General features: G+C 29.9%; 1 protein-coding gene, 1 non-coding gene and 1 pseudogene across 2 annotated transcripts; 1 reads left to right on the top strand and 2 right to left on the bottom strand.

The window, feature by feature from the left end:
• Positions 1 to 10174: 10174 nt before the first annotated feature.
• On the bottom strand, positions 10175 to 13892 carry LOC114421692 (putative branched-chain-amino-acid aminotransferase 7). The gene is made up of 9 exons (XM_028387746.1): positions 13720 to 13892; positions 13396 to 13573; positions 13069 to 13245; positions 11943 to 12074; positions 11760 to 11855; positions 11304 to 11420; positions 10917 to 11012; positions 10659 to 10771; positions 10175 to 10399 (listed from the first exon to the last, which is right to left on the bottom strand). The coding sequence occupies exons 1-9, from the start codon at positions 13764 to 13766 to the stop codon at positions 10285 to 10287; spliced, it is 1071 nt and encodes a 356-aa protein (XP_028243547.1). The 5' UTR covers positions 13767 to 13892; the 3' UTR covers positions 10175 to 10284.
• Positions 13893 to 15856: 1964 nt separating this feature from the next.
• TRNAK-UUU lies at positions 15857 to 15928 on the top strand. The gene has a single exon. It is a non-coding gene; the product is annotated as a tRNA-Lys (tRNA).
• An 88-nt stretch (positions 15929 to 16016) lies between these two features.
• LOC114424671 lies at positions 16017 to 18777 on the bottom strand (annotated as a pseudogene).
• Between the last annotated feature and the right edge of the window lie 240 nt (positions 18778 to 19017).

Below are 19017 nucleotides of genomic sequence, written 5' to 3'. Positions count from 1 at the left end.
TCAGAGAGGAATATATTTTTCCGCATCCTAATAAAAATATTTTTTCTTTTTTTATTAACGAGTGCAAAAAAAAAAAAACTTGTTAATATTTGCCATTCTTTTATAATAAGCATTTTTAACCCACTATTGTTAGGTCATATTCAAGACTATTGGATCTTGTTCTAAATGAATTAACAGCGACAAGTTAGGTATAACTTATTTGTGGTCTAGGATTTTCGAAGTTTCTTTTTTTTTTTTTAAGGAATGCTTTTTCAAAGTTGCTAATTGAGTATTAATAATATAATACAATTTGACTTTACGGAAAGCTATGCTAGGTGTATGTTAGTGTTACTATAAAAGTGATAATTTTACTAATATTTTGGGGTTGACTTTAATTTAGGGTTTGAATAAAATTTTCAAATTATATTCCTAAAAGAAGAAAAAAATATTTAAATTTTTGTATAGATTAAAATTTACTTATATACTTTAATTTCTATAAAAATTTACTCATCTAACTCATTTATGAACATCTAAAAAAACTATAAAAAAATTATTTATAATTCATGGGTATAAATCTCTCTACTATTTATCTTCTTTAATTATACAACATATAATATTTTTGCTTTAAATTTTAATTATTTGTGATATTAAATGATTACATAAGAGTAATATAATGTTTTTATCAAAATAAATCATATTTTTTAACTTGAGAAAATTAGCTAAATTCTCATCTTTTTTTTATGAAATATTTCCCTAAGAAACGTAGCAATATCAAAAACAAGAAACATTATTTCCTTGAGAATGTTATTATTTTAATAAGAAACAACTTAAAGATTCTTAGGATTTTTTTTTCTTGTACCAAACGGCTACAGAAAATTTTAGCACATCTTTAGTGAAACAATTCATTTTAAATTTTTGGATCATTGTTTTTAGGTCTCATAATATCATATAAAATATAAATTTTTTTGTCATTTTTTACTCTAGTGGTAAAATCTAATTTTGGTTATTGAATTTTACTTCACAAAAAAATAGAATCTCTCTTTTTCTCTCAAATGACATTAAAAAAAAAAACAATTTTTGCTAGAAAAAAAGGAGTTGTTGGAAATTCTTCACCTAAAAACTCAATCTCTAGCATAGATAACTCATAAACAAAAATAATAGTAGTTCTGTACCGCACATACCGTTGTTCCAAGGTATGTCGTTCGTACCATCATGGAAATAGGTCCCGTCAAGTGCGTGGTACTGTAAGTTGCTGAGAAGGAGCGGTGATAGTCTTTGATGGACAAAAGTTATTAAAAATTATCTTAATAGTAAGGTTTTATATGCTTACAATGACAAATTTAGGAAAAAAGAGTGATCTACTTAATTTTTATTCATTTTCAAATTTTGACATATATAATCTAATTTTTAATGTACTTAACTTAAATTGATAAAAGCATTTAGAGTTTGATTTTATGCATTTTCCTATCAAATCCTAAGCAAATCAAACCTTATAATAACCCATTGATTTGGATTGATTTTTTTTTTGTTATATAGAACATTGGTATTTTTCACCGTAGACAATATTATACAAATCTTGTAAAATTATTATGGTCGACCAATTCTTCTAGTTACATATTCAAAACTTAAATTATTTAATCTCATTCTTAATGACTAGTACAATATAAATAATTGATTTACATTTTGAATTTTATCATGATTGTCATAATTATCATATTTAATATACAATTCTTATATAAAAGATAAATTAAAGATAATACATTAGATGTGATAATTATAATAGTAATAACAAAACTCAAATATAAGACAATTATCTAAATTTGATTGGTTATTGGAGATGAGTTGTTTAACTTCAAAATTTATTTCATTTTTTTTATTTTAATTTTCTAGAAGTAATTTTAAAGAAGTTTACTAAAAAATGCTCAAAATCAATTGAATTATACTTAAACAACAATAAAATATGAACTAAAATACTTCAATTTATTTGTAGATCGATTTAGGTGCCAATGTGGATTGACACAAGATTAAAAATCTGAAATTAACTTTTACTCTCCCCTTGGATGTAGGTTCAAACTCCGGTGATGCTACTTTCCCTGCTTGGTGAGTAATCCTCAAGAGAGCCTAGGTATTAGTTGAGTAATTTTAACTGAATAAAACTTTTTACCATTTTTCATTCGACAGCAAAAAAATAAATTAAAGAAGATCGATGTGATGAACACCCCTATCATGTTAAATATTGATATTAAGCCTAGTCTGAATTCTGGTAATAATGAAAATAAAGGGAACCCACATCTAGCACCCCCCCTATATATTTTAGGAATTTACTGTTTTCACGAGGGTTAGTAAAACCTAAAACGGGTCCAATCTACTGAAACGACTTGCACAACCCGTCATTTTTTATAGGGCAGTTGAGTTTAGACACATGCAAACTAGCTTAACCTGTCACCCAAAAGCCCACAAGAAAAGTTTGATCTTCTCCATATCTTTTTAAAGTTTTTATAACTACTTTTTTTTTATAAAAAAAAATACATTACAAGAAACTTTACAATATTCAGCCGTTGATATTTGCAAAAAAATTATCGGTGATTAGTGATTTGCGACAACTAATTGACAATCAAATTGCTGTTAAAATAAGCGCACTGGAAAAAAAAATTGAAAACCAAAATGGAGTTATTATCGATCGATAAGTTGATTCACTATTGAACAATATATCTTGGATTAAAATATGTTGATGATGTAATAATAAGAAACAAAACTTAATAGCTTTTCTACTTCCTTTTCAGTGGAGTATATAAATTAATAGTAAATGGCTAATTATTAGGGTGGCAACGCATTCACTATTAATCTATTGCGAAAGAAGTCATTGTTCATAAAAATTATTACATGAACAAGAGTTTCGAATGAAAGGAAATCCATATTTTAGTTTATCATTAACTATATCACGGAGAAAATGGATTTTGATATATGTATCACTGCTTGCTCCATTGCATTGCAACGTCACTAAGCAAAACACATTATATTGGGTCAAATGTCCCTTTCTCACGTTCCCTGGGCCACATATGACCATGCATTTACTAGTTGTTAGAAATGAACAGTATTTTCTTGTAGTGAGTGGCCTTCATACCATTGAAGAGTCATTTTTGCCTTGGCACATGTACATTCAACTTCAAACACAGCGGAGGCAAAATTGGATTGATTCACATGTCCCTTGCTATAGCACGCAACTGTTTTTGACTTTCTAAATCCTTCTCACTCAAAATTCAATGTTTTCTTCTTCTTTTTATTGATTATTGAAGAGAAGAGTAGACTTAATGGTAGTTAATTAACATCTTTGGCTTTTCACTGAGCGTCAGAAGTATTTCTATAAGTTTTAATCCTTTGAATTGATTAAAAAATACTCTTTAACGACGATTATAGAGTTTGACAAATTAAACATGAGGAAGCCCGGGGAATGAAAGATTTTAATTAATTACCAGCAGCACGTTCATTATTTTCATGAAAAGTTCTTTTTATTATTGAAGTCTTTTGTCTTCACACATATATATCATGTTGGTTTAATTCCCCTTGGCTTTTTTAGATTCAAGTCAACGGAACTAGCAGTTTTTTTTTTTTTTTTGAGTGGTCACCTGATTTATAAAAGCTGTGATTGCTAGCAGGTGTACATTATTTGTTGGCATTAGATCGCGAAGGTTTCTTTGGTAAAGAAAGGATGCGTTTCAACTGATATCTGAGCACCCATTATTAAAGCTAACGAGTTTTAATCTCAAAGGAGGTGTTTTAACGTGGAGTCATATACATATATAGGGAAGCTATGGCTGATGCTTTATCTAAATTTGGTTTAAGGATCATTATCTCTTCTTGCCAATTAACTTGGTTTTTATTAAGCATTTCTTTAACGAATGGCATAAGGGTGATAACCGGTAAATATAACCTATTTTTTATAATAAAAATATTTATTTAGGAGTTATTTTTTACTTAAATAATAAGAATTTATATTTTCATTATGTATGATTTGCAGATATGAAAATGATGGATTAAAAGAGAAAAAGATCAAAAAAATATCAAAAATATGAATAAGAAAGATTTTCCGTATCGACCCAAGTCCACTCCAACAACTATAAGAAGAGAGCCAAGCCAAACAAAAGACAGGAGTCTCACAACCCACACACTAGATCTATCCCTTAGGGGAAACCCTCTTTCCTTGTTATTAGTCATTTATCACCTTTTTCCATACATCTCAATCCCTAAAGTGTAAAAGTCTCTCATGACATGAGAGGTTAAACCCTTAGTTAGGGCCTGCGAGGTCTAAAAACCAAAACGATATATGATGTACTCTTCACTATTTTATCAAGTGTTTTCTTTTCTATTATCTTTTCTGTTTATCTTTTCATGTATTATTCATCTTTATATTCTGGTAGGAGTTAGACGCTTGAGAGAGGGTAACTTCTAAATAAGATTTAAAGAAAATATGCATGCATTAATTTTAGGGGTTAGACACTCGGAAGATGGTAACTTCTAATAGAACAAAAAGAAAAGATTTCATAAGAAAGTCATTGCTAGACATAGAATGATAATTTTATGCCCATGCATTGAATTTTTTCAAAGGAATTTGAGAGATAGTTAAATAAAATAGGCTTGACATAGTGAGGAATTAGGGTCAATGAATATATGTGAGTAGGATAAAATCAACTAAATTGATAAAGAAAAATCATTCTGATAACTTATCTTTTATTTATCTTATCTTTTGTTTTTTTTTATCTTTCTTTATTTTATTCTTCATCTTTTATTTTTCTTTTCTTATCTTATTTTTTTATATTCTATTTTTTTATCTTTATCATCCTTTAATTTAAATATTTTATCTTCTTTATCTTTTATCTCTTATCTTTCCTTTTAAATCTTTATCTTATATTTTTTATCTTTCTGTATCTTTTATTTTAAATTTTCTTATCTCTTACTTGTAAATTGGATTTGCTTTAATCTAAGTACAAACAAAGTTGATGTAGATTGGATACTCAGACTTTCGAGTACTTTACTACTAATTATGACAAATTCAATGCACTTGTCAACGAGTTAACAAGAGGACAAAAAGGGTGGTCAAGGGTCTGATCACTGATGTTTCAAGTTCTTCATGGTGGTCTAAGTAGGTGGATATCAACTTATGGAACCAAACAGATTGATTGACTTCATGATTTTTCATATTCATATATTTTTTATGCATATAACTATTTATCTTGTAAGGTGTGGGGTGTATTTGATCTATGGCTACTTAATGCTAAATGATATGATGTAATAATACCTTTTGGATCTAAATTAATCTAGTTACCATGCTTATTCTATCTGTATCAAATATTGTCTATAAGAATATAAGATATTATACACAAACTAAAAAAGCTTAAATAGATAAAATAAAATCATAAGTTTAATACCTATGTAGTAACATTATAAAATAATTTCATCAGATAAAAAATTATTATTTATATGATTTTTAAAATAATTATTGGAAAAGTTAATAAATTTATCATACATGATAAATTATGGTTAAATGACCATGAGTTTAATTTTCATAAAAAAATCTTTATATTGTAAATTAATTAAAAGTGAAAAATATATTTTTAGTCCGTATATTTTCATGAAATTTTATTTTTAATCTGATAGTTTCATATTATTTAATTTAGTCCTTATACTTTATAAAAAAAATTATTTTTAGTCATTTCTCACATATGGTATTGATGTCATTTTCCACATATCAAATAGGTTACATTATTTATTTATTAGGCGAATTCATGGAAGTAAATTTAAAAAAAGAAAATTAAAAGAAAATGTAAGAATAAATATGTAACAATAGTTGAAGAAAGATAATGAAAAAAAAAACAAAAATGGAATCATTAAAAGTTATCTTTCAATGTATTTAAAGAAGACATATCAATAAATTAGGTTTTTTTTTCTCCATAAATATATCTTCTCTTTCCCAATTTACACTACTTTGCAATTTAATTTTCAATATACACTATTTGGGACTTTCTCTCTCATTTTTTGTTTTTTTTTTAAATTTAAAATATTATAAAATATAAATATTATATTATATAATTTTTTAATTAGTTTTAAAATTACTTATTTATTAAATTAAATTTTTTAATTTTTTTTAATTTTTTTAAAGAAAATAATATTATTAAATATAATTATTTTTGTTTTATTATTTAATTTACTTAACATATTTTTTAGATGAATATTTTTATTTAAAATCTGAATTTTTTAATATAATTATATTACTAAATTAGTTTGTTTATGTTATTAGATTTAATTAAAAGATGAGAAGATTTGTTGTTTAACTACATATTGATAGATGAACATTATATTGCATTATTAATAAAATACTTAAAGAATTACATTTGACTAAGAAAAAATTTAAGATGAAGATATGTTAGGACAATTATTTTCTGTTATGACCATGTTGTGTGCAAGTTCCACATTTTTTTTTTACTTTCTCGTTAATTTGTAATTTTTGTTCTTAATGCGAGTTGAGATGGGACGATCCTTTCTCGTACTTTTTTTCCTTATCAGTCTCTTTTGAATATTTTATTATTTTCTTTTTTCATATATTTTATTATTTTCTTTTTTCATATCTGTCAGCCATAAGTAATAAAAATATCAATTCTTATCACTTAAACAAAATATAACTGCTAAATAAATATTTTTAAAGATATTTTCAATACAACAGTTACTACTCTGTGAAATTTTATCTATTGTATAAGATAGATGTATCAATTATTTTTTTACTTTGTTTTTTAGTTTATTTTAATACTACTAACTAATTTTCTTATTTTTTTAATTAATGAATATAATAAAAAAAATATCCACAACACATAAATTTAACTATAAAAATACATACAACTTAACTAAAAAATTATACTCTAATTTTATCTAATTTTTTAATTTTTCTTTATCTGTATATTTTTTCTTTAAAAAAATAAAAAAACAAAAGTTTAAGATTTAATTTAATAAATAAGCAAAAATGAAGGTGTTTCTCAGACACTTAAACAAGTGCTTATAAGATAGGGCCGAATAAGTTGTAAATAAGCTCTTCCAAATACACCTTATACGGTATTGGTTGTTGCACACTGTTAACTATTATTGTTGTTGCGGTTCTTCTGTTTGATGCAGCTGGTCAGCTAGTGATAAACATGGTGCCTTAGAAACTCTTGGAGTCAGAGAGGGATATAGAGTTGATGTTGATGTTCCAGTCACCACACGGGCCCAAGCTCTAAGTTTCCACAATATTCTAATTTTTAACACGGGGCACTGGTAATACTAAAATGTTTCTGTATTCTGTTTCTGTCAATGGGTCATGTATTCTAGCTGCTTTCCCGTATCCTTATTGATGTTGGATATTACAGATATTTGAATAATGAGTGGCACCAAAGTGTCTTGTGTCCTAGTATTTTGTCTTGCTTCATTGGACTGTCTTCTTTTGTGTGCATTTACTTGAGTTTTTAATTTCCTCAATGGGTTGCCAGGCTTAAATAGTATCTGTGTCAGTTTTATTATCTGGTTTCATCAGTGCCCGTGGTTTCTATGTTTAGTTTTAAGCAATGCATGTAATTCGATGATGCCTTTCTTGTATTTGCTTTCTTGTTATTTTTCTTTGTTTGAGTTGAGCTGATTCCAGAGTTGTTGCTGGTAATTTGACAATTCAAGCATACATTTTTGAGTTTTATGGTCTGGTTTAACCATGCAGATCTTTTACTGCTTGCTCCTCATTTTCCTTTGTATAAGCTGATGTGGCTGTTCTTTGAAAACTTTGAGAAAATATGAGATGATTTTAATTTAGTTTATCTGGTTTTGTATAAACAGGTGGTGGGCCCCTTCAAAATTTGACCCTGTGAAGTCCCCTATGCTTTTCTTCAAGAATGGTCAGCCAGTAATCCCTCCATTACGTCCAGATCAAGACCTGGATTTGGTTTTGAAGCACATGGTAACGTCTTTGCTCTCTATTCCTCTAAAATGGTAGTGGTAGGAAATAGGAACCTTATCAATGGCTCTAAGTTAGCCTGATAGAGTATGAAATAATTGCCATGTACATGTTATTTTGTTAATTGACTCCAGTAAAAAATAGTGTGTTGATACTCGACTAAAGTATAACCTTAGCTTCATAAAACATCTATAAATGAACTTTTTATTGTTAAGGCGTTTCTCTAGGTATCAGATATGATACAGACAACCTCTTTACTGAAAGTGAAAACACATCCACAAATAACCTCTTTATTTGGTTCAGATTGAGATTAGCTCTAAGAATATAGATTGGTCCACATGCTCTTTCCCTTTCAATTGACATGTCAGTATTTGGTAACTATCCCAACTATTAGCATTAAGATTAAGTATTCTGCAACACAATTGTACATCCAAGTCAAGCAATATTTTTCATTAGAAACATGCATTTGGGGATTATGCCTAGCTACTAGCAAGAACATAGAATGTGTTTTTCCTTTTCCCAAAGACATTGAGGGTCTAAATGTGTGTTTGAATTAACTTCTTTTGAGTTCAAAAGTTTTTTTTTTTTTCTTTTTCTTTCTGCATCATGAATTTTGGGAAAACAGAAATTCCCCTAAAACAATGTTCCGTAACATGCCTCAACAATTATTTCTCCCCAAAACTGATCACGATTAAGATACTTATAAAAGATTGATTTACTGTATTACTCTGATGATCTGATCCCTAATACTTTTACAAATGCATTTATGAAATTACATCTAGTTTATATAAGTCTGTGACTGATCTGCATATTTTAATACGAGAGTGGTTTGTTCACAGATCCCATATGTGGAGGGGAAAAAAGCACGACCAGGTGCACTCAAATTTTTCCGTACTCAGTCACCCAGGCATTTTGAAGGGGAAGACTGGGATCGGGGTGGTTCCTGTCAAAGGGATCGACCTTTGCCAGTAGAGCAGGTGAGTCCATTCAGTTATTTTTTTCTTCTTTTTTAGCATTGTTTTGACTAGAACTGTGATCCAATGAGTGACATGTGACTTGTCTTGAAAGCATTATTATTCCATCCTAAATGATTAGTAAGGAGGGTGACCTTGGAAGTTTTGTTACCCTTTCGGGTAGAAGAACTTTTCTCAGTGAAGAATAATGGGACAAATGTGGAGGGTCGACTCGTGAATAAACACCTCTATAAGGCTCTTAAGGGGTCTGGTTTCATTATTTTGGGCATCACTCCCTTGAGCGAGTTCAGGGCTGATGCGCACCTAGCTTCGGGAGGAGGGAAAAAACACGATGATTGCATGCACTGGTGCTTGCCTGGAATGACTTGTTCATAGAGCTACTGAAGAGTAAGTATCAAGGGTAGAAGCTGATCCAGTAGTTATTTGTATTTGTTAGAAAAGAGGGTAAGGAAAAAGAAGAAAAAACGAGAGGTATTGTCCATAACGGCTGTCTTTGTACTTCATCTTTGGTTAGTTGGGACGTGATTGATTTCATGAGTATATTCTATTATTTTTATTTTTAAGAATCAATGAGATGAATCCACTATATCTGCCGAGTTGAGCTTTTTGTGAGTTCAAAATCACGCTAGAATTGATAGGTGCCACTTGAAAGCATGCATGCATGCATGTTACGGTTGAGAATTTTAGACGGACTTTGGATGGATACTTCAAATATCAATAGACAATTGTTTTTGAAAAAATATAGTGCCTTTTTATTTGAGATTTTACACACTTGAAAACGTCAGCAGACAAACTTTCCAGACAATTGTTTTTGAATAATATTTTTACAATAATACAATTGTATCGTAAAATAAAATTACTTCAAAAAAATAAATAAATAACTCACTTGTTACTGGAAATGTTGAGAAATTGACTGGTTAGAATTGGTTTTTGAACGTCAGTGTGTATTGTTATCCGAAATCTATGTTTAACAAATGCATCAAAGACAACACAAAAACAACTACGGGAATATACAATCCGTGAAACTAAATTGTGTTGAAAATCTAGATTCAGCAATGCCTAACATGTTTCCAAACACACTATCACACTATTTATTTTTTTGAAGTAATTTTATTTTACGATACAATTGTATTATTGTAAAAATATTATTCTTTTTTTAAATATTACGAGATCTCAACCACACAGCTCATTCGCCCTATTGAGAAAAGAAAACATAAGAAAAGAAAACTTCCATTGAACAATGACATGGTAAAAGCAGATATAATAAAATGATGTACTTTTCTACCAGAATTACATAGCCAACAAACCTGACTCAAGCAATTAAGAAGAAACTATTTAAAAAGAGGTTAAGCTAATTATGAATCAATCTATTCGAACTGTCCAGCCCTTTGTGTCCTCAATACACCCAGTTTGAATTCCAACCAGTGTTTTGCGCAGTTTTTGGGACAATGTTTCTGGTCCTGTTTTATACTCAGTTCTGCATTGTAAATATTATTGACAATTTATTAGTATAATAATAATTAGTTGCAAGGAATTTTCAAGAACACAAGGAAAGATAATGGACCAATAACCAAATTCCTAGAGAAATATAAGCTTTTTACTACTGTTTTTAATCTTATATTTATTTATTATTAATCAAAACAAAATTGTAAAATTAAAATTAGTTTTTTTATTTAACAATTATACACATTTTTTTTATGTAGTGAGGAATAATAATTAGTTTCAAAACAGTTTACCTTGTTTCTTTGTAGGTTACAGATGAAACAGAGTTGACAACAACTGCAGTTCCTGTGCAGAACACTTCATCAGCATCTAGCATTTCCTCCACTGATATGGCACGTTCCGTGACCTAAAATATAGTTCAAATAATCGTTTCCTTAAAAAGTATACAAATATTGATAAATAATTAATAGGAAGGATTAGCTAGGCTACTAGATTATCCACAAAGATTAACTATTTTATTTTACATTTCAAAACTTAAGGAAAACGAATACCTGATAACCCATATCTAAGGCAATCTCAATGATGGATTTTCGTGTGATCCCAGGGAGGATGGCTCCATTTGTTGCCGGGGTGCAGATAGCATTACCCTTTACAAGATAAAAAGGAAAATATGAAATACAAATAAAAATCATATCAATATTTTGTTCAGGACAAAAAATATTAAATGGGACTTTTTATCAATGTGTCAGATAAAGGAAAATATGTTTATCATTTCTTATTAACTTGAAGGAAAATATGAAATGCTTGTATTATTTTATTAAGTAATTTTGTTACTTATTCTAACATGTGCCTTGATAATACAGGCTTCCAAAATCCAAATTAAATTGGTTAGTGGTAATAATCTATTCGTGAATATGAAAGTAAGGTTGTTGGTGTACCTTCACAACAAACACATTGCATGCAGAAACCTCCTCTATATTTTTTCCAGTTGCTGAGTCCAAGAACAAAACATCAGAGAATCCACTGGCCTTTGCTTCAATGCTTGCAGCATAAACCTACCGTGCAAGTACACAAGGCTAACACAGTCAATTAAGAATGAAATTCATTTAATTAGGATAGCTTATAATTAATATGCTCTGTGATTTGTCTAACTAATCATGCATTAATTGTTTGTATTATATAAACAACATATATAAGCAAAAATGGATACGCTTTCACCAGACATTAACCATTCAATAATCTTTACAGAATGATGAGATTCTACAGTGCAAACTTTTGTGTGACATTAAATTTTATGTTGACACTATATTTCTTCTACCTTCAGTTCAAGTATCCCAATTTCACAAACTAAGTATAACAGAAACCCAAAATTGGAGAAAAAATTATATGCTTACAGGGGCATAGTTGGTAACACTCTTGATCCCTCCGGTTCCACCAGTGCCAGATATTGCTCGGTAGAACTTACTCTCCACTTTTAAGTTCAGTGAACCCTGTAATAAAATTGAAATTAGTCTTAATAGGAAGTTTCATTTAAATGTTTTCCTTACAAATCAAGTGGAAGTCCATGTATAACTGACCTTGTGGTAATTAGTGACAGGAGAACAATAAATAAGTAATGTGTACTCAGGTGCTGGAGACAAGTTCAAAGAAGCTCCGGTTCCCATGAGCAATGGCCTAATATATAGTGACCCTTTCCCTGGTGGAGGCACCTGTTTCATATTTGAATATCAATTCAATTTATTTTTCTAATTCTCATAGGGAAATGACATAAATAATTTTTACAGTCTATGCACTAGTAGTCTAAGAGTGTGTTTGGATGAGGGAAATTAAAAGTCTGAGAAAATTTAAATTTTAATAATTTTAAATACTTCAATTGAAATTATTTTATTTTTAAAATTTTGTGTTTGGATAAAAAAAACTAAAATTGTGAGGATGAAAGAAATTGTGAGGATATACTTGATATGCTTCCGAAGAGAAAAATATTGATGCGACATGGGAAGTCGCAGGGAAACTAGGACATGATGGCATACACCACCACACCCGACTACAATATTCAGTCAACGGCGTAAGGCATGACCCAGGCCCTCCGCGCTGACGAGCACCTCCACTGCGTGATGGATAGTGACGACTGCTAATTGACGGGTGCAGTTCTACGTGTCCCCTTACGTCCACACCCGATCGATGTTTCACGAGTTCAGACGGTATTTCTTGAAGAAGAGAAAGAAGGTTATAAAGAAAATATACGAATGTTTTGAAAGATTCTTCTATTAAGAAGAGAATTTCAATTTCTCACATTTTAGAAGGAAACTAAAATTCCATATTTTTAATTGCTTAAAATTCTGTTTTAAAAATTTAAAAATTTAAATTCTTCATAAAAAAACATTCAAACAATGAATTTTAGATTATAGAAATTTAAATTCTCTGATAAATTACTTTTCTCAGTTAAAATTCTTTATCTAAACACACTCTAAGAATAAATAGTCTATGTATTATTGTCTTAGCCTTAGGTACAAACCTTGTTATGTACACACAAAAAAGAAGTCTATACATTAATAATATAAAACATTTTTGTATTGTCATAAAGTAAATATGTGGTAAATTTATTGACTTCTCATACTAATAATGATTTCTGATTAGTTGACATTGTTACATGGGTGGTACATAGAAATTAAACTTTAAAGATAGACAGGAAGAAATAAGTACCCAACGTTTGTTGGCAAGAACTGTCTGCTTCACAGCAGCAACAAACTGGTCAATGGATGGGGATGGCATGCACAATCTGTCTGCTCCTATCTTCATTCGTTGAGCATTCTCTTCTGGTCTAAACAGAAGGATGCACCCATCTTCAGTTCTATATGCCTTTAGTCCCTCAAAGATTCCCTGAAGGTAAGCACATTATTAATTTGTGAGGCTTGAGCTAGAATTTGATTTGTGAATTAGCTGATGAAACCATGTTTTGGATTGTACAAACATTGCATCATTTGATAGAAGCTAATGAAACACAACTAGGTACAGTGGTTTTTTTCTAACCTGTCCATAGTTTAGTATCACAGCAAAAGGGCTGATCTCTATGTTACCATAGGGAATGAGGGATCCTTCAGAAAACTTTTCTCCTTTTGCACATTTCATGACATACATGAAATCTGTGGGAACTGGGTTAAATCCAAGCTCATCCCAGTTTATGCCAGCACAGTTTTCAACAGCAACACTGCTTTTTTAAATTCATTTGAGTTATTAACTTTAGGAGTGAATATTATCATCAAAAACAAAAATAGCACCATGTTTATGTATAAAGCGATTTGTCTTGGTCTTACAGTTTTTGAATTGAATGGAAAATTTGATGTCATATTGTACCTTTTTGAATTGTCTTCAGAATTCCCCAAAACAGAAGGGAGAGACATAGTTGTGAACAGGGGGCTTCCTGCAAAGTAGACAGTGTCAAAAGTTGGTGCAAGCAATGAGATATGTGTAGAGTATTTTCCCCTCTTTACCTTATTCTCTCTTTTTTTTTTCTTATTCACTTGTTACAACTTTTATTTATTTTTTCCCTACTTATTTCTATCTGTTGGTCAGTGATCACCTCCTATGATAAAAAAAATGAGTTATATATCATGCAATAAATAATTTTTCAATTTTTGAGACATTGCCCTTTGGTCTATGACTCTCTTCCAAAGCATAAAAGGTCACCAGTTAATTTTGAAAAATGTTTCTAACTAACATCAGAATGGGAGAATATATTATCTTCTGTAATTTTAAGAGTTTTGAAATGTGAGTATATATAAATAAAACAGAAGAACAATTACTTATACTTTTCACATACTATGTCAAATTATTATAATATTCAAATAGTAATTTCGTTAATTTTTATTGGCCACAATAACTAAAAGTTCACAATTTCCATAAAAGGTCAACGCAGCAACAGTAAGGTCATGATTTTGAATTCCAAACCGGAACGACCAGGAATTGGTTATGTATCCAGTTTAAACCAATTCAAAATTGCTGAACGGGTCGAAAAACTGGTAAAATCCTATGGATTAACCGATTTTATGATTTCACTTAAAACTGTTTTTTTTAAAACCTTTTAAAATGACATCATTTTGATTTTATTTTATTTTATAAAAATATTATGACTTATGACACTTTTTATTATTATAAATTTATGTACATTCTGTTTTTTTTTTGTTTAATATTACCAAAATATTATATTACAATGTTTAAAAAAATATATTTTATTAAAATCTGTTCGACTCCAATTGAACTATTGATCCCCTTGAATCAATACTTTCATTGATTCGATGACCGGTCCAGTTTTAAGAACATCAAGTAATATAGTATCAATGAAGATTCCTAATTAATTTTGTTTGATATCGTATATACAAAATTCCTCAATTAATTTTGTTTCCGCAATTATTATGATATACTAAAATGTCACCAATCCTTTGCTAGGGTTTTTTTTCTTCTGAAATTGTGTTGTTTCATCAAATGTGCAAACAATTTTCTTATTATTGACTAAAACGTCAGATAAAAAGTACAAAATTTGAGATGCAATGCTTCTAAGAATTAGTAATCCTTTAGTGACTTAGGAGACTAAAATAGTGATGTGTATATTTTACAGAAAAAGTTAAAACCATTAGTAACCGATAACAAATAGTTAGCTTGATCCCAACGCCCCCATGTATACCAGGCATTACCATGCCCACTTCCCTCCACCCTTGCAACTAATATTAATTAAAACCAATTAATCGTCTTTTTGGCGTGTGAAAGTTAAGCCATTTCTAGAATAAATGTCACAAATTTTGGAAAAAAAACCCATTGCTCAATCGAGAAGAAAACAACCGATCAGCTACAACAAGCAATTTCTCATTGCATGAATTTCCATAAAATGTGTATGTGTATGTGTGTAAGTGAGAGACAGATGAAAGCATTGTTTACCTTAGAGTAAAAGCAGCTTCTAACTTTGTAGGCTCCTTTGATATTGGGAAATGAGATGAAAACTATATACTACTATTTAGGTTGAACGTATAAATCAATGCGAAAGTGGTTACTGATATTAAGCACGCCGCAGCCAATCAATTAAGTCGCTGTCCTTTATAGTAGGACGTTATTATATATATTTATCTTTTCTAACCGTTCCACATTCCTTCTAAAAAAACAAAACAGATCCACATTCAATCTCATATCAAAAGTTACCACGTTTTCTTTTATTGTTACACTTTTAATAAATAAATTATATTTTTTTTCTTATCTATGAACAGAGTTGGTTCTCTAAAAAAACAAACAGTTGTTTTAATTTTTTTAATTTAAATTTTGAATTAAGCTTTATATATAATGCAATTTAAGCCTGTATTAATACTGTGAAGTGCATTGGGTCAACCTTTCTAAGTGGAAGCTTTTTTTTTTTTTTTTGTAAGAGAAAAAAATATTGAATCAAACAAAATATATAACTTAACTTTCTTTGATTTTTCATTAGTATAAATTTTTAATTAGTAAAGCCGTCTTAGCTCAGTGGTAGAGCGCGTGGCTTTTAACCACGTGGTCGTGGGTTCGATCCCCACAGACGGCGAATTATGTTATTTTAAATTTTTATATATATTTTCAGAAATATGTAAAACATTATTTTTGTGGCAAAACTTAGCCACGGAAAGTTAGAAGTATGTTGAAGAAACCATTAAGTGCGCTTTCCAGATCCTCTCCTACTTGAACTTTGCCATTACTTGAATATAAAATGATAAAAAAAAAATCATACAAAATAAAGTGACATGCAAATAAGAACTTATTGATTAGGAAAAATAAACAATCATCTATCATTTAACAAGCATTGCTCATTGCTCAATCTACTAGGACTGTCCATGACTTTTTGTCCTCAACGCACCCTGTTTGAATTCCAACAAGTGTTGTGCGTAGTTTTGCAGACAATGCTTCTGGTCCTGTTTTGTAATCCATTCTGCATTGCCAATAAATTTTAATTGAATTTAGCACTATATCATTTGGTGAAGATATTTTTGAGACACAGGAAAGAAAACTTTAAATAAAAAGGGGACATAAAATATTGTACACAAAGAGAAATTGATTAAATGAAGTGTGATTTTTACCTTGTTTTCTTATAGGTTACAGATGCAATAGAGTTGACAACCATTGCAGTTCCTGTGCAGAACATTTCATCAGCACCTAGCATTTCCTCCACTGATACAGCACGTTCCAATACCTGAACATAATTCAAGTAACCGTGACTTATGGTTATAACATTGTGATAGGGAATAGTTTGGAAAACCAAAAATTTGTAGAAAATGAAACCATCAAGATTAATCAATTTACATGCCGATAATTGAAGGAAAATTAAAAACCCGATAACCCAAGTCAATGGCAATCTCAATGATGGATTTTCCCATGATTCCTGGAAGGATGGTTCCATCTATTGCAGGAGTGAAGCTAGCGTTGCCCTTCATATATAGGAGTAACTTAATTAAATAAATTTTGTTCATACATAATAAAATTTCCACATGGTTTAGAGTTTAGACATACAGATTTAATAGTCGGGGTATACCTTCACAACAAATACATTGCATGCTGAGGCCTCCTCTATATATTTTCCAGTTGCTGAGTCCAAGAACAACACATCGGAGAATCCGTTGGCCTTTGCATCAGTTATTGCAGTATAAACCTGTGGCACCAGAAACATATAAGAATAATATACTCAATGAACAGCCAAATTAATTTGGGGTTAGCTTATAATTTGATCTATGATTTGATGACTTAGTAGTCTAAGTAATCATGCTTTAAATTGCGTTGTATTATTGTCATTTGTCAGCAAGATATATAAATCAAGGGAACACTTAGACTAAACATTAACCATTAAATATATAAAATACAGCATGGAGAAATTCAGGACCAAAGTTTTTATTAACACAAAATTTTCCTTTAACTTGATTTCTTCTAAACTCAGGATAAGTATCGTTAAATTTCAATTCAAGATGGAGAAAACTGTTTTATTGGAGATATATTGGTAGTGTATACTTACAGGGGCATAATTGGTGACACTTTTGATTCCTCCGGTTCCTCCACTGCCAGATATTGCTTTATATAGTTTATCCTCAACTTTCAAGTTTAGTGCACCTGTAATAATTAACAAAGATGAAATTAGTCTTTTTTTATCCTTAGGAATCAAAAATAAGTATTGTAAAGTTTATAACAACTCAAACACCTTACTCAATCTCAATCAGCTGATTTAGATTTCCTCATTAAGATGAAATTAGTCTAAAATATGAAATTTAATTTCAGAAGTTGTAAGTCGAATCTTTTTCTTAGATTATTATAACCTCGTGTAAATCAATACATTACCTTGTGGTAGCTGCCAACTGGAGAACAATAAATAAGAAATGTATAGTCTGGTGCTGGTGCCAAACCTAACAATGCTCCAGTTCCCATGAGCAATGGCCTAATATATAGGGACCCTTTTCCTGAAGGAGGCACCTTTTTCAAATTTAAAGCTTATTCTGTTTTTCAATTTATAAGACGGAAGAACAATATTAGAGATGAATAAATAGGAGGAAATGAATACCCAGCGTTTATTTGCAAGAACTATCTGCTTTACAGCATTAACAAATTGGTCATTAGATGGAGATGGCATACACAATCTATCTGCACTTCTCTTCATGCGTTGAGCATTCTCATCTGGTCGAAATAGAAGTATGCACCCATCCTCAGTTCTATGTGCCTTTAGCCCCTCAAAGATTCCCTGAAGAAAATAATCATGTTTATATTTGTTAGGCTTTAACTAGAATTTGATTTTGTACTACCCGAAATTAACTTTTTTGTGTGTTGTATATAATTAGCTACAAGCTTATCATTGATAAAAGTTTATGAATTACTATTTGATACTATTAGTGTGTTGTTCGAAGAACCTGCCCATAATTTAAGATTCCAGCAGAAGGGTTAATCTCTAAGTTTCCATAGGGAAGGATGGATCCTTGTGAAAACTTATCTCCCTTTGCACATTTCATGACATACATGTAATCTGTTGGAACTAGACTAAATTCAAGCTCATCCCAATTAATGTCAGCATAGTTTTCCCCAGCAGTACTGATTTTCAGACAAAAGAGGGTAATCAAAGTTCAGATTCAAAATCACCAATAAAACCAAGTTCATACATTATTATCTACTAGTACAATAACATTGTCGTACTCATCAAAAATTAAAATACAATAACATTTTCGTATTCATTAGCCAATTACTCGTTCAATAATCAATACTTACATTTCAGAACCGTCTTTGCAGTTGCCTAAAATAGAAGGGGGAGACATTGTTTGTTTGTGATCACGGATTCACGAGGTTTTTCTGCGTTAAAAAGTAGTGTCAGTTGGTTGGTGCAAGGCTCCAGACAAATACCTGTGTAACAGTACAAATCACGTCAGTGACATCTTACTTGTCATGTCAGTATATATTAAATTACACGTCTATCTCTTCTATTTATAAAAGATTATTATTTAAGGTTATGTTAAAATACATAGTTTAGTTTATTTAAAGTTTTAAACTAAATTAAGAGATATAAATATAAATATATAATAAGTGTTTGACGTTAATATATATATATATATAGGTGTATAATAAAAATCTTACGTATATATATAAGCTTACGTACAAATGCTTCTGAAA

Source organism: Glycine soja, chromosome 8 (genome assembly GCF_004193775.1).
Source record: "Glycine soja cultivar W05 chromosome 8, ASM419377v2, whole genome shotgun sequence".
In the NCBI taxonomy this organism is placed as follows: domain Eukaryota; kingdom Viridiplantae; phylum Streptophyta; class Magnoliopsida; order Fabales; family Fabaceae; genus Glycine; species Glycine soja.
Note: the sequence above shows the minus strand (reverse complement) of the source record. Positions and strands in the feature narration are given on the sequence as shown.